This window comes from Pipistrellus hanaki (assembly GCF_964339955.1).
Source record: "Pipistrellus hanaki genome assembly, chromosome: 15".
Taxonomy (NCBI): Eukaryota; Metazoa; Chordata; class Mammalia; order Chiroptera; family Vespertilionidae; genus Pipistrellus; species Pipistrellus hanaki.
This window is the reverse complement of record NC_140517.1, coordinates 18,246,020-18,261,077: the sequence shown is the minus strand read 5'-3', so window position 1 is coordinate 18,261,077 and position 15,058 is coordinate 18,246,020. Positions and strand designations below refer to the sequence as shown.

The 15,058-nt window shown below is 39.6% G+C and overlaps 1 protein-coding gene across 2 annotated transcripts in view; it reads right to left on the bottom strand.

The window, feature by feature from the left end:
- The window catches only part of VAT1L (vesicle amine transport 1 like), a 141,579-nt gene that overhangs the window by 111,349 nt on the left and 15,172 nt on the right, over positions 1-15,058 (bottom strand). For both annotated transcript variants that reach the window (XM_084861365.1, XM_084861366.1), the window contains exons 2-3: positions 6,626-6,755; positions 2,426-2,641 (exon numbers count right to left, since the gene is read on the bottom strand). In XM_084861365.1, coding sequence (XP_084717491.1) covers positions 2,426-2,641; positions 6,626-6,755 — 346 coding nt within the window. The remainder of the gene's footprint in view (positions 1-2,425; positions 2,642-6,625; positions 6,756-15,058) is intronic.

The window sequence follows — 15,058 nt, the reverse complement described above, 5'->3', positions numbered from 1 at the left end:
TTCTTCTCTGAAATCAACAACAAAAAAATATTTTTTTTTTAAAAGTGCTCCCAAGGAGCATTCTCCACTACAAAAGCAGTGACTGGTTGGAAGGAATCTATTTCTACCTGAGGGTGACTGAGTGGTCTTCCCACTGTGGGGCAGAGGAAAGGTCTTGGTTCTCAGGAGGCTTCCTTCGATTTTGTAGGACAGGGTCAACTTCACTGCAGCTTGGTTGAGTGTTCATATATATAAGTGTTCAGTTGGCCAGAAGTCATTCCTTTAATGGTAACCTTGAACTGTGATTCACACCACCCATCAAGTCTTGGGGGGAAGAAACCTAGTACTCATCTGAGATGGGCAGTCCAACCACAACTTTAAACCGACCTAAGATCAAGACAGACAACTTCCTTTTGGCTCTAGGATATTTGCTTTCTTTCACTATAGTTTGCTTTACTTTGGTGCTACTAGATTATACTAGAGATACACCTTTTTTAAAAAAAAAAAATCAAGGAAATAATGGCATTTATTGTAACAGTTTGTTGAGGATGTTCATCACATTTCTGTATACATTTTTTATGAAAAAACACAAAACAAAACACTGAGAAATATTCCTCAGTTCTCAAAACCCAGTACCAGTTATAATTCTCTATAATAACTGGTTATTCCCACCAAGTGGACTATCGAATACATGTTATGTATTCACATTGCTGGTCATTTTTCCCTATTTGCACACAGTATTAGGAAGCTAAGTACCAAGACTACCGTCCATCTTCACCAAAGCATTAGGACATCATAGCCTATATTGTGTGTGACAATTTATTTTCCTCCCCTTATTGTCCCTTTCCCCCAGAGGCTTCATCTGTTTCACATTTTAGTTCTTATTATATTGTAATGTCTGTAAAGCCCAGAATATGGCATGGTAAAAACTTTCATTTGCAGAATTTTTTTCTCTTTTGTGAGACACATGCTCCTGACAGTGGCCTCTTTGTTCCGGGAATATGGTCATTTAAATGAAAAATCTAAAAACACAAAAGGAAACATCATCAGTGCTAATGTTTAGAAACTGACTCTCAGGAGAACTGTGTTTAGCATCATTGTAAAGATTGGTGTTTCTGTTGATAATATGAAAACAAGTCTCCAACGCTTTGTATGCTGAGCACACTGAGATCATAAATGCCAGGATTCTAAATGGCTTGCTTGCTGTTCACACACTAGCTGGCACTGAAATCTCTTTCTTTTCTAAGGGATGTTTAGCTTTTATTATATCTTTATTTATGGTCAAAAGCCATTAGCAAATTTGCTACAGTGATTGAAGATATTCCTCTTAAGGCATTTCTCAAGTGTCATCTCTTTGCTTTCCTGTTTTGTTTTGTTTTTTTTTGTATGTGAACTTGTCTTCTCAGAAAGGAAAAATGCTTTATACATTGTAGGGTTTTGGTAATGGTAAAAACTCAATATTTTTAAAAAAATCAATGTTAGCATGACCTCCAGTGAAAATATCTCCAAGTTAGACCCAAGCATAAGAGTTCACATCTCTGAGTTCATCAAACTACAGAATCTCCAACACTGAGAACCTCTCAAACCCTACTAGATAGGATATCAGGACCTTCTCTTATTAATCTCTAACCCATTGATTCCAGAACATAGTATGTATTCAACAAATACTTGTTGAATTAATGAGTGATACCTCTCACTCTCAGAAAGACTGCAGCTCTACTCAACCACAGTAGACCATGAAGGGAACACAGGGCTTGTCATGTGGCAGGTATGCAATATGTTCTGAGTACCTGTCATTGAGACACATCCAAGCCATGGAAGAAATTTCTGTCATCTCTGAACTCCAGAGCAGCAATTATTCTCCCCCTTGTCAAAGACATGCCTGATAGATGACATTCGCATGTGCAACTACTCTCACGGGTGTACTTACTAGTAGGTTTATGTGAAATTCCAATTGTGCTAGTACAATCTCAGTCTCCCTTTCTCCCACTCAAGAAAATACATCAGAACACAAATGAATAAGAATGTCATTAATATAGGAACAATCTTGAATTCATGGCAATGTATTGAAAGAGTAAATCATCCACCATTTTGGCGTTACAAATAATAGTAATGCAGGACCATGAGGCATCTCACAGTGATTGACAGAAACAGCTCATCATCATACCAAGACCAAGAGTGCTTCTTACAGTAACCATCTCTGAGACCCACTGAGTCCTAACATGCCATCTTGGGGACCTTCCCAAACTCCAGAGAAACCATCTCTGAGGCTCACCCTATCTAAAACACAATCATCTATACAATCTCTTCTGTCCATGATGTGAGCTTCACCAGAGATCATTGCGACTCCTGGAAGTAGCTCACATAGGAATCTCACTGTCACGTGGGTATCACTCCACTTTCACCATCATGGCCTGAGGAAGATGCCTCACAAGCACCAACTTACCACGCCGCCACCAGCTGAGTGCACGAGCACAGACATCCCTTCTCGGAGGTTGGCAATTTCAAACAGCATCATGTAGGCTGTGACGAAGTTCATGGGGAAAGCAGCAGCCTCAGAGAAGCTCATATCATCAGGGATCTTGTAGACAAACTCCACGGGCGTGCAGACCACCTCTGCCCAGGCGTTATAATTGACAAATGCCATGACACGGTCCCCAATCTGGGCATAGGGAAGCACAGGGTTAGTGAAGTTTTCTTAACCTTTTTGGGGGGTCTCTCAAATACTCAATAATACGATGAAAATTATAGATTCCTTCTCAGAAAAGCATAAATATACAGTGTGGAGCACATCGCACACCGTGAAATGTCAGCGTCAGGTCATTTTACTCACTCAACCTCTCATCTAACCTCTCTGTTTTGGAACTGAGAAAAACTGAACCACAAGAAAGGTTAATGGGCCAAGGCTAGGAGTAAAATCTACTCTTGTTTGTTCTCTGCCAACCCACATGGGTGCTCCAACAGGCTAGTTCATTGTGGCCTTTGGTTAGCACTGAGTTACCGATCACTGTGGACGGGAATTCGGTGCATCAGAAAAGCCATGTGAATTAAGTGGAGAATTGATAAGAGCAACCAGGCTCAGAGGCAAATAAGAATATGCCACCAGGTGTAAGAACAACTACCATTTATTAGACATATGTTCTATGACAGGAATTATCCTAAAAACATCGCATGTTTTAACTCATGTAATCTTCAAAACCTTTATAAAGGCATGGCTGAGTACTGTGTTTTACCATGCAAAAAAAAAAAAAAAAAAAGAAAGAAAGAAAGAAAGAAAAAGAAAAGAGCACTCATCTTGTTAAAGCAGTTATGATGGTATGATGGTATGCTAAGTGTTTTTTTTTTTTTTCATAGCTTATCATTATTAAAGAAAAACCAAATAAGTGAACCAATACTAATAGCTTGTAGGAGCTGCAAAGTGCTAGCTAAAGCGAACCATGCTGCTATTTATGTTAGTGGCTTGTATTATGACTTTCAAATGCAATACTCAAATTGATGTGGTCCTAATAAATTCTCAATAAATTAATAGCTTTCCTATATGTGTGTTGTCGTATATATATTTATAATGGATTCTACTGCTGTTTTAATTTCTTTGTAGCTCAGCATTTCTCTTCTATCCCTACTCAACAAACTGCAAAAGGCTCTTATGAGATGGTTTCTACAAGAATCCCATATTACAGATGAATGATTGTAGATTTCAGACATTTAAATTAATGCAAAGAGAGATTAAAGAATACGCCCAAGGTCATGTAGCTAGAGAGCAGCTGGGCCAGGATTTGAATCTAGGCAGGCTGACTGCAGATAAAATAATTCATTACACCTGAGATAAGGGATACAAAAAAGACAAAGTTATATAAGGATGTCCAACAGTTGAACCTACCAAGTCTGGGATGTTAGTTTAACTCTAAGCCTCAGTTTCCTCAGTTCTCAAATGGGTATAATATTAGGAAATGGTCCTTATGAGATAAAGTAACATAATATGCATGCAATGCACTAGGCAGTATGCATGTAAAATGAGGAAAGAGCAATCAGTGTTGACTTAAAAAGAACAGATGGTTCTTGATCTCATGAAATTCACTGTTTAATGATCAAAAGCTAAATATAGACCCAGAAAACTTTATGAAATGGAAGGAGTAGCTGTCTAATTATGAAGCTGATGAAAAGAAGAGGCTGTCCCACTGGCAATGAGTGTCTCAATCCCTGAGAATGTTGAAGACTTAATGGCGAATGTTGGGAATATCACCTTAAATGAAACGACTTGGGCCAGAGGATCACTGTGGTCTAACACTGGCTTCCTCTTCTGCACAGAATCATCAAAACCCAAAACCCAAAACAGTGTGGCTAATGGCCTCCAGTGTCAACATAGAGTGGAATGAAGAGTATTTCAACCACAGTGAGGGTCACAGCACCAGAGCAGGGCTGACTGCCTCCCTCTTTTCAATTTCATTATTAAATGGCAAAAGTGGCTAAGCCATCAGACCAGCCCCAGTCCCAGAGAAGAGAGGTAGGCAACTTAAAAAAAAAATCCAATTCATTTCATTATTTGATTCTATTAAGGAAAAAAAAAAAACAGTCTTGGGTGATGAAGTCGGAATTATTCCTTTACTGCTGTGCCTCTGGCAACAGTTTTTCAAGCCTCTGTTGCAATCGATCAACCAGGAGAGCTATTAGTGTTCTGCTGCATGGAATTCCATCTCTAACTGGATTGAAAATCTTAAATCAAAATTATAGAAGGAATTTTAGTATTGGATTGCTCCCAAATCATCCCCTGACTGGAAACCTGTAGGTGACGTCTTTTATTTGTGCCACTGAAAGTCACTTGAGAGAAGTGGGGGTGAAGGATGGGTTGGAGAATATGCAAGCCAGAGCTAACTAGCAGAAGAAAGGTCATCTTTAGAAGGGAAAATATACATAATCAAGCAGAGTAACTCCTCCCTCTACACCAAAGTCAACAACATCCCTCTCTGCTGTTGTATTCTAAAAAATGGGTTATTAATCCAATGCTCAATTAATAGAGTTAGTAGTATGATCTTTTTCTTTGGGACCCTGTGAAGGAGTGAGGAGCAGATAATATTTCTTATATGCTGCAATTTTGGGGAGAGATGCTGCTGCCTCTGTTATATTGCTTATCTGGGGACAGAAAATGCAAAGTCATATACAAGAAAAGAAAAAGTACACACACTTCTTGCTCAACACTTTTCTGCTATATTATCTGAAAACCATGGACAAAAAGAATGAGGGGTGAGAAGATATTTCTAGACATTTATCATAATGAATTTGGAGCATATTGATACTTTCAGAGTATACTGAGGCTCAGATGCACTGATCAACAGGCTTCAAGTCAACTCTAAGGGCATCTTGGCATTGCATTTTATAGGATGTTTCTTCCTGCACTTAGTATTGCAGCATTTGCAGGTTGAGAACAAGGACAAAGATCATGGGGGAGTGAAAAGGCTCTGGTGACCCGAATCCAGATTTTACTACTATGTACCACCTTTTGGACTCCACAGAAAAGTAATAAACCCTGCTGAACCTCATCTCTAAGGAGACAGTAACAATCTTTACTTCGCAGGGCTGTGGCGAGGCTGAAAAAAGATAACTTGCCTGTATTTCTGGTTATAGTGGATTCTAAGATGCTAGCTGCATTCATGTCTCTCTGGGGAAGCACTTAGTTATAAGAGAGAGCTCTTGTACCTAATTTCCATTGGTTTTCCCGACTCCAAACTACTGCAATTTTGTGTGATTGATTTGCCTACAGTTTCAGATTTTATAGACCAAATTCTATTTTATTTGCATTATAATGGGAGAAAGAGTCCTATGTCTTTTCACTGTTTAAATTTTTTATTATGGAGAATTTTGAGCATGTATGGAAATAGTCAGAATGATATAATAACCCTCTTTATCCACTGCTCTACTCCCAATCCATCAACCCATAGCCAACTCCATCCCACTCTCAGGTACTGCTACCATGTGGCTTTAAAATTTCATCCCAACCCCAGCTGGCATGGCTCAGTGGTTGTGTCACCCTGTGAACCAGGAGATCATGGGCTCGATTCCCAGTGTAGGGTGTGCAGGAGGCAACCAATCAATGATTCTTATCATTGATGTTTCTCTCTCCTTCTTCCTTCCTCTTTGAAGTCAATAAAAATATATTGTTTAAAAATGTCACCCCAAAAGACCACATCCCCACAGTCTGAAATAATGATTATAAACAATTTCTTAAATGTATCAGTTAAGTAGATAGTTAACAGAACAAAAACATAGAGGCTATTTCTCCCCAACTTTTGTGTTTTGTAATTGATTTTTAAGCCAGAAGTGATGGGAAAGTGTGATCCATGGGTGGGAGGAGAGGGGTATACACACTTTAGTTAACACAAAGCCAAATACTCTTATTTAATAACTATAGTATGACTAGAGGGAATGGCAAGATTTTCTCTGGTCACCAAACTGTTGCTAGGAGCACCAAGATGGTACATGAGACCTTTGGAAAGTCCTGTCATTTATAAACATTGTTAATAAAACCAACCAATAAGACATCAATAACAATGCACATTATAGATTCTGTCAAGAATTTTTGCATAATCTTTCATTATTTAAGTGGATTCCAGATTGATATTACTCTTTCAGTCAAAAGTCAGAACGTTACCTCGTATCCTTTCACGCTGTCCCCCAGAGCTTCCACAATCCCCGAGCACTCAAAACCTGGCACCAGAGGAGTCTTGGGAGGGTTGTCGATATTCCCTTGTCGTACCATCAAGTCAATGAAGTTTAAGCCACTGTGATCAGCAAATGTGAAAAGAGAGAAATTCAAAATGAGATCTCAAAGCAAGCCCTGGCATGCATGGCTTTTCTTCTCTTCCCTTCCCTACTCCTCCCTTACTCCTTCCCCCCATTCCTCTCTCTTTCTTTTCCTTTCTGGAAAAGGGTGCCCAATAGAAACATCACTTAGCTCAATGTCACCAATAAAGCAAACCTCAATTATCTCTATAGACAAGTAATGCTTTCCTGGCAGTTAAAATAGCCGTTGCAGAGTTTACACTCTCTCTGAGCCAGCTTACTCTTACTTTTAGAAATACACATTGACTAGCCAGGTCATTAGCCATTCTAGCACTTAATCGTGGGTAGAAAATACACTAGGAAGAAGTTATAAGAAGACACATGGAAAGCAGCCAGACATAATGGCCATTGGCCAAAGTAGGAGAAAAAAGACCTAATTTAAAAGGTCTCAAAGGAACAGTCACACTCCCAACTATCACACAAACTTACATCAGCGCAGTGCCATAAACAGGACCCATAATGGTGAATATGAGTCATCAAGAGATAACATTATGTCCAGATGGAGGAGGGTGACTCAAAGAAGAGAGATCACAGGGATGGACCACTGGATGCAGGAATAATGGAGGGCTGCTTTCATAATTTTTAGGTATCTCTGGATGAGAGGAGTTACTCCATATTTTCTATTAACATATTACTTTTAAGATAAGAACATTATAGTTAAAGTATGTCAAAGTGATCACCTTGGAAAACCGTATACTTGATTGTAATGATGCTCTAAACCGTGGTCAGCAAACTCATTAGTCAACAGAGCCAAATATCAACAGTACGACGATTGAAATTTCTTTTGAGAGCCAAATATTTTAAACTTAAACTTCTTCTAACGCCACTTCTTCAAAATAGACTCGCCCAGGCCGTGGTATTTTGTAGAAGAGCCACACTCAAGGGGCCAAAGGGCTCATGAGCCGTGGTTTGCTGACCACTGCTCTAAACTATATATATGTAAATTTTATTTATTTCGGAGAGGAAGGGAGAGGGTGAGAGAAATAAAAACATCAGTGATGAGAACCATTGATCAGCTACCTCCTGCATCCCCCCTACTGGGGATTGAGCCCACAACCTGGGCATGTGCCCTTGACCGGAATTGAACCCAGGACTCTTCAGTCTGCAAGCTGAGACTCTATCCACTGACCAAACCAGCTAGGTCTAAACTGTATATATTTTTAAGAGCTACAATTGGGAGTTGCATTTAACACCCATTTACTAACTAAATGAGAAAATACATCCCACTAAACATGTATTTTTTCCACCAGATGTGTTTTTAATAGACTCCCTGGTTTTATAAACCACCATCTAAGAAAGAGTTGGGTTATAGAAACCAAACTCCTTGGTCTGGCCCAAAGCTTGTTAGCATCTGACTATAGTTTCTTTTCCAAGCAAGATAACTTGAACTATCTCTTAAACACGGCTCACCTATTTCTTTCTTGGCCTCTTTGTAGCCAAGGAAGCATCTAATTCCACCTGGTCTTAACTCATCAGTTTGATCCATATGGAGCAGGTATTAATGAGGACAATTGCCTTGATGGGTACGTTCAAAAATCACCATCTTCTCAAGTGTTTCCTGCTCACAAAGTAAACAAGTTTCACATGTTGTCCCACTGAGTGCCTCTAGTGTATGCCCTCTTTGAAAGGAGCTGTGTGCCTCGTATTCCTTTGCCTCCAGGATGCCTGGCATAGTAACATAGTGGGTATTCAAGTAACATCTGCTGAATGAGGAATATTCCTGTATATCTAAAAATCTGTGTTGCCAGTTTGCATACTACTTTTCAAAAATGGTCAAGGGATGCTCAGAGAAATGGACACATTTCTGAAATGTGTATGAGGATTTGCTATTAACTTTGAAGGTGAATAGTCTTTAGGGTCATTTCTTAACCAAAGTGCTCTCCAATAACATGGTCGGTTTCTAAAGGGCTTGGGGAGTCTTGGGCACAAATCCCAAGTCCATCACCTTCTACCTGTGTAACCTTTGATAAGTTCTAAGCCTCAATGTCTTCTGTTGTAAAATGAAGGTTATGTTAATACCTATCTCACAGGCTTCTGAGGAAAATTAATGAGAGTTAGTCACATAAATATGGTGCCACATACATAGAAAATACTCAAACATTAGCCTTGAAATTTGCAACCTCTGTTAAGAAGGCAGAAGTATGTGATACAGTTTAGGAAGACTCTATTAAACAAGGGTTAAAATAGTTTCAGAACTGAAATGGAAAAACATCAGCTGTCTATAATCTTCATTACTGTGAAATAGCCCATTTCCCAACACCACCAATTAAATAAAGCATAACTTAAAAGGAATTTCTATGTTCCAAATCAAACACTCCATCTCAGCAGACTGTTTTTCCTTTGTGTGAAAATCTATGATTTCCCCAGACCCTGATGGAGAAATACCAGAAGTTACTTGGTAGTTCAGTAAACATGCCAGCCCCCAGGTGAAGGCATTATCATGGGCACTCATTACCCTGTTCAATAGGGTTTCCTTCTATCTCCATCCAGAATGAAATGGACATGGTGAAGGGAAACTGAGAGCCATCTACCCAATTCCAGTGAGAATTTACTTTGAAATCCTATATCATCCCATTTGCTCACGGGGTTATGCAGTGACCCCATCAGGGTTGTGGAGAATGCCACCCATCTTCAGGGGGAGGGGAGGGGGGAATTGAAGCAGTTACATCCTGGGGGACAGGGAAGGAGTCAGTGTTGTTTATCTCAGCACAAAGGAGAGGTGAACAATTGTTAATGGAGTACCTTTCTGTAGATAGACCCTCTCATGGTGCCCGCCCACACCACCTCCTGATATGGATATAGTGAGCATTTAGTGAGGGTTTTATTTGTAGCAGGAACTGTGCTAAGTGCTTTACTTTTGCTATTTATAACTCAACCACACTCCTATGATACTATCATACCCATTTTTCAGATGAGGGACCTGAGACTCAGCAAGCTTGCGTAACTTGTTTAAGGTCACACTTCAGAAACTTTCAAAGTCAGGATTAGAATTCAAGCAAATTCTAGAACCTGAGCCATTACACATAACATCGACTTCTTTGTGGGAACTTTACCCACTGTCCTTGCTGAAGAGGCACACCCATGTTTGTAGCTTATCTCTGACAGATGATTATACTAGTGCTCACCCAATGGTGGAGGAGTGGCCATACATAATCTAAGCAGGAACCCATTCCTTAGCATGAAATAAAGGAACCCATTCCTTAGGATGTTTGCTCAAAAAATATGAATTGAAAAACATGCAGCAAGTGAACAACTTGTTACCAGAAAGCATGTCGTAAGATAGAATTGAGCTTGAGAGACCTAGTGACTTATGCTTTAGGGAAGCTAAGTGAAAACTCAGTAGGTAAAAGAATTAAAGAAAAGAAAGAACATGAAGAGCAGTAGAGTCAACCCAAAAGCCTACACCAGGGTCAGGCTTTACAGTTTTCACTGTTGTGACCAAGAACAGGAGGAACCAATATCTACCCATTGTGAGACCCAGTCTCAGCGTGCCTCCTGCTCTCTGATTTCCAAGAGTTTTTTTGTTTGTTTGTTTTGTTTTTTTAAATAGTTATTGCACACGTCTTTATAATAGGACCTCTTAGTTTTGGTTATGAATGTGGTCTCTGTCTCATAAAACCAAAAGATGTACATTAAAGCAAATACCACATTCAATAACCGTAAATCTTACCCATTGACCTCATTGTGTTTTCAGACAAAATCAGTATCTTTGTTTAGAGATAATAAATCATTTGCCCAAGGCCACACAGACAGTGAATTGAGAAACCATGAACCTAAAGTTGTGTCCATCTAAAACTTTTCTTTTCCACCCCATCAGAAAAAAACAAACAGGGCAGATCAAGCTATACGTGTTTATAATTATGGTTTCCATTATTCTCTAAGATAATTTGATTTTCACCTGGAATTTTTTGGGGGGTTGGCAAATGACTGTACCTGTGATTCAGATCCACATAGAGGGTGATGTTATGGCTCTTAAACATTTAAGATCATTGCCAAAAAAAAGGTAATTATGGCAAGTGTTTGACATAATTTTCTGCTAGGTAATTCTATTTCTCTCAAACACTGGTATAATTTTACTAAGACTTTTATTTTTTCCTCCTATAACTAAAGCCTAGTCAAAGGCTAGGCTTAAAGGATTATTACTGAGTCATAGTCTCTAAAGGAATGGAGGCAGAGGTTTGATATAGGGACCCTGAAAAACTCAAATTATAGGATGAGGGATATGATAGAATATACAGGAAATTTAGGATTAAACAATAGCACTCTTACATTTGCAAAGCATAATGCAGATTATTGTGTGCTTTCACACACATCTCATTAAACCTTGTAACAATCCCATAAAGATAAGGAGAGCAGCTATTAATTATTCCATTAAATAGATGTGAACATTGAGACTCTGATAAGAAAACTGACTTGTCAAAGATAACTCAATTTGAACTGAGACTTGAATGAAGGTGTTCAAGCTCTTTGCTCCTTGTATATTCTAGGACACCATGACATCTCAAATAGTAATGTAAATGTTACTGAAATCAACACTTCAATGTTCAGAGATAAGAATACTAAGAGGAAATGGTCAAAGGAAACAGATGTAGGGTTCCTGGGTGTTAGTTCCTGAGCTGCCACCAGTGAATTGTAGGGTCTGGGCTGAGTCTCTGAAGCCCTCCTAGCTCCCACAATCTGGTCACTTGATGGTCCTTTATCCTGTGAGCTCTGCGTAAAATATCAAAAATTAAAGTTTAGATAGGGAGAGATGCTTGGAGGCCTTCATAAAAGACATTAACTTGGGATACTAATATCTATCTAGAAGTTAAAGTAAGGCAAGCTGGCCTTGGCCTCTATGTTTTCTGTTATCTATTATGATGGATGTCAACACTATAAAGTCTCAGGGTTGCTTAGCTGTCTTCATGTTGTGTCCTACTGGAGTCTGCTAGTGTTCCGGTAGAGTCCATCTACTGGAGTCATCATCCCCCATGATGGTGATGCTACATGTGAGGTCTAAGGTATGAACTATTTTAATCTCTCTTTTCTGCAAGTTAAAGGTGAGGCCTACAGAAGATAAAGTACCTTGTGCAAGTAGGTACCAAACCTAGGATACAAGCCCTTTTCATACGACTTCCAAGCTTGAATTTTTGACTTCTAAGCTGTCATTCTATTATCCATGGTAGGCTGCTAGGTATTCTCCCCAACATTGTGGTTTGGGATCTGTTCATTTCTTTTGGATATGGTAGTAATATCGAAGAAGACACAAATGATTTCTAAAAGGATACCACTAAGTGGATGACAGAAGTTCAGCTCAGCTGTAGTTGGTTAACTTTCCAATTTGAGATAAAATTGACCTAAAGGAGTTAAGCAAAGCAGAGACAAGTGAACATAGACAGGACTCCTTGTCTTTCACTCTTCCACAGAGGGCAGGGGTTGTTCAAATGAAAGGATTTTAGATCTCTTGCCATCTTCCTTCCTCAGGTTGTAGGTTATCTTCAGCAGTGACCTTGGGAATCCAAACACTGACAGACCTGAACAAAGAACAGTATCAGAAAAATGTTCCTCTTCAAGCAGCCTACTTCTGTATTGATGCAGACCATAGAGCGTTTTGATCTCACACTCAGTAGAAATTAAATCTTGCCCCATCATTGATTTAATTAAGAGGTCGATGGCCAAAAAAACGAACCTTCAGAAGTTCATTGTCCTGCTTACTAAAGGGACACTGTTAAGCATATCATTGGTTGTAATATATATTTGCTTCTTCATGCAGAGGAATTTTCTTTGAATCTCTGCACAAGGATTGGTGGTACAAATCTTACAGGCCCAGTACAGATTATATTTCTTTTTTGCATTGGCTATTAGGAAGCTCTGAGACAAATTTGTAGTGCCCCTCTCCAAAAATTTCAGGACTTTAGTCATTTATTCTCTATGTTATCCTAACACTCAACATCCTCTCAACTTTCAGGATGCTTTTGAGTTTCCATTTTAAAAAATCTTAAACTCTATTACAGTGGATCTCAAGTTTTACTGTGCATCAGAATTCCCAGAAGGGATTGTTAAAACACAGATTGCTGGGTCCCTCAGTTCGTGACTCATTACATCTGGGGTGAGACCCAAGAATCTGCATGTCTAACAAATTTCTAGGTGATACTGCCTCTGGTGGTCTGGAGACCACACAGAGAACCACAGCTGTATCATGTCTTTTTAAGCTACTTCAAATCCTTTTTGGAATGAGGCTAGATAAAAATTAATAGATGATTATTAATTAGAAAAGAAAATGAAAAGCTCTCTCATGTCCACTAGGGCAGTTGAATTTTTTTATTGTAATCCAATGGATGATATGTACCCTTATTAAATGTGATCTTATTAGATTAGGTTCATCATTCCAAATTGCCTGGCTCTTTCCTGAATCCTAAATTCTTTCATTCTTGGCTCTTTCTCTGAGATTTGTATCCTTTGAAAATGTAGTTATCAGGCCATTGGCATGTAAGTCCAAATTGCTGATAAAAATATTAAATGGGTTGTCATGCTCCTGGTTACTGAGGATGTTTGTGAAGATCATGAGATGTCATGGAGGGAATTTGAAACACAGGATTAACTGACAGGTTTCAAGTTTCCTTGACTCATAAGCTCTTATGATTCTATGAACTATCTCTAGGACACTTAAAATTTATGTATAATGTATAATGTATGTAGTAAGACCATGCGGCCTCACTCTTGGTGGGTAATGGCAGTGAATTGCCCTCTCCCTCAATAGCAATAATTGCTGACCACATGGGGCACAGCCTGACTGAGCCTCTAGTGCAGTCATCAGGATGCATGTCTGGATCCTCATGGTATTTATTTTATTCTTATTTTTTCCTAAATGTGCACATCCTGGCCCCAACTCTGAGAGTCTCTTTAGCCAAGGCACACGCTCTCATGTGCCATTTTAGGACTGAGAAAAAACTGCTTTAGTAGCCCAATGTCAGCTGTGCATATGAAGAATGTTTAAGAAGATGTGCCCTTTCTCACAGAGGGCTCTGTGACTGTGTGAGGGGCTCCAGGAAGCCAGCCGATATCTAGGAACCCCGTTCTAATTTCTCTGAGGTGGGCCAGCAGGAGAAAAGGAATTATCTGTGGCTAGTAATTGTAATAGATAATATCTATGGAGTGCTTACTATGTACCAAGCACCATGTTAAGTGTTTTATAAGCATGATATAATATTTAAGTTTCATGACAACCATATGATGCTAAGAGATAAATTATATTATGCACAAAATTGAGGCACATGGAGGTTCACAAAGCCAAGGGGTGAACACAAGTGATGTGACTCTGGTGCTTTGGGTCTTGACTTCTGGACTTTGCTCTCCTTTTGAGAGACCATCACTCTTTCCCCAGTTGCAAAGAGGGGACTTCTCAACTCATCTGTCACATTGAACACTTGCTATACACTAAACACAGATTAGGTACTGGATATCCAAAGTTAACAGGGCTCAAAATTCTCATGGGGAAGTAGAACCAGAAAAGCCCACTGCAAAGCCCTCATGAGTAGTTTTAGAGAAGTGTAGGCAGAGGGCTCACGCAACTATCAGAAGATGTGCTAATGCAACACACTGACGCCCAGAACTTCCCCCAAAGAATTGTCCTAGTGGTCCTCTGCAAGCACTCGGGCCGAATTTCATTCTTAGCTTTAGCTTTCTGGCTTCTCAAATAGGTTGCTTAACTTCCTTAATTCTTAAATTTCTCGTCTTAAAATGTAATAGTAACACACTCACCCTGGGGGGGCATTGGTGTGGATTCCATTTGATAGTACAGGTAAGACAGAATGCCTCACACAGAGTATTACTATCACCACCACCTCCTCCATCACCACCATCATCATTATCATCATCATCATCATCATCATCATCACACAAAGAAGGTGTCACAGGTCAGGTTCCCTGAGAAGCAGATTCTGAGACTGAGATTTGGCTACAGAAGGGAGGGCTGTAGGGAACTTCCACACCCTGTTTGGGTGTGATAGAATCTGGATTGGGTAGAGGGAGAAGTTGAACATTGATGTAGCAGTAAAATGGACTCAATTTATCCACAGAAAATTCAGAGTCAGTATGGTTCTTCAAGTCTTCGTGAATCAAGACAAGGAGACTGGACCTTTGTACCCTTGCATCAGCTACTCCTCAGATGAGAGCTGCCTGCGGGCAAGGTATGCAACCTTGGGCAAGGGAGGCAATTAATTCTCCAAGGGAGATGCAGCCACAGCCCTCAGGAGCCAACACT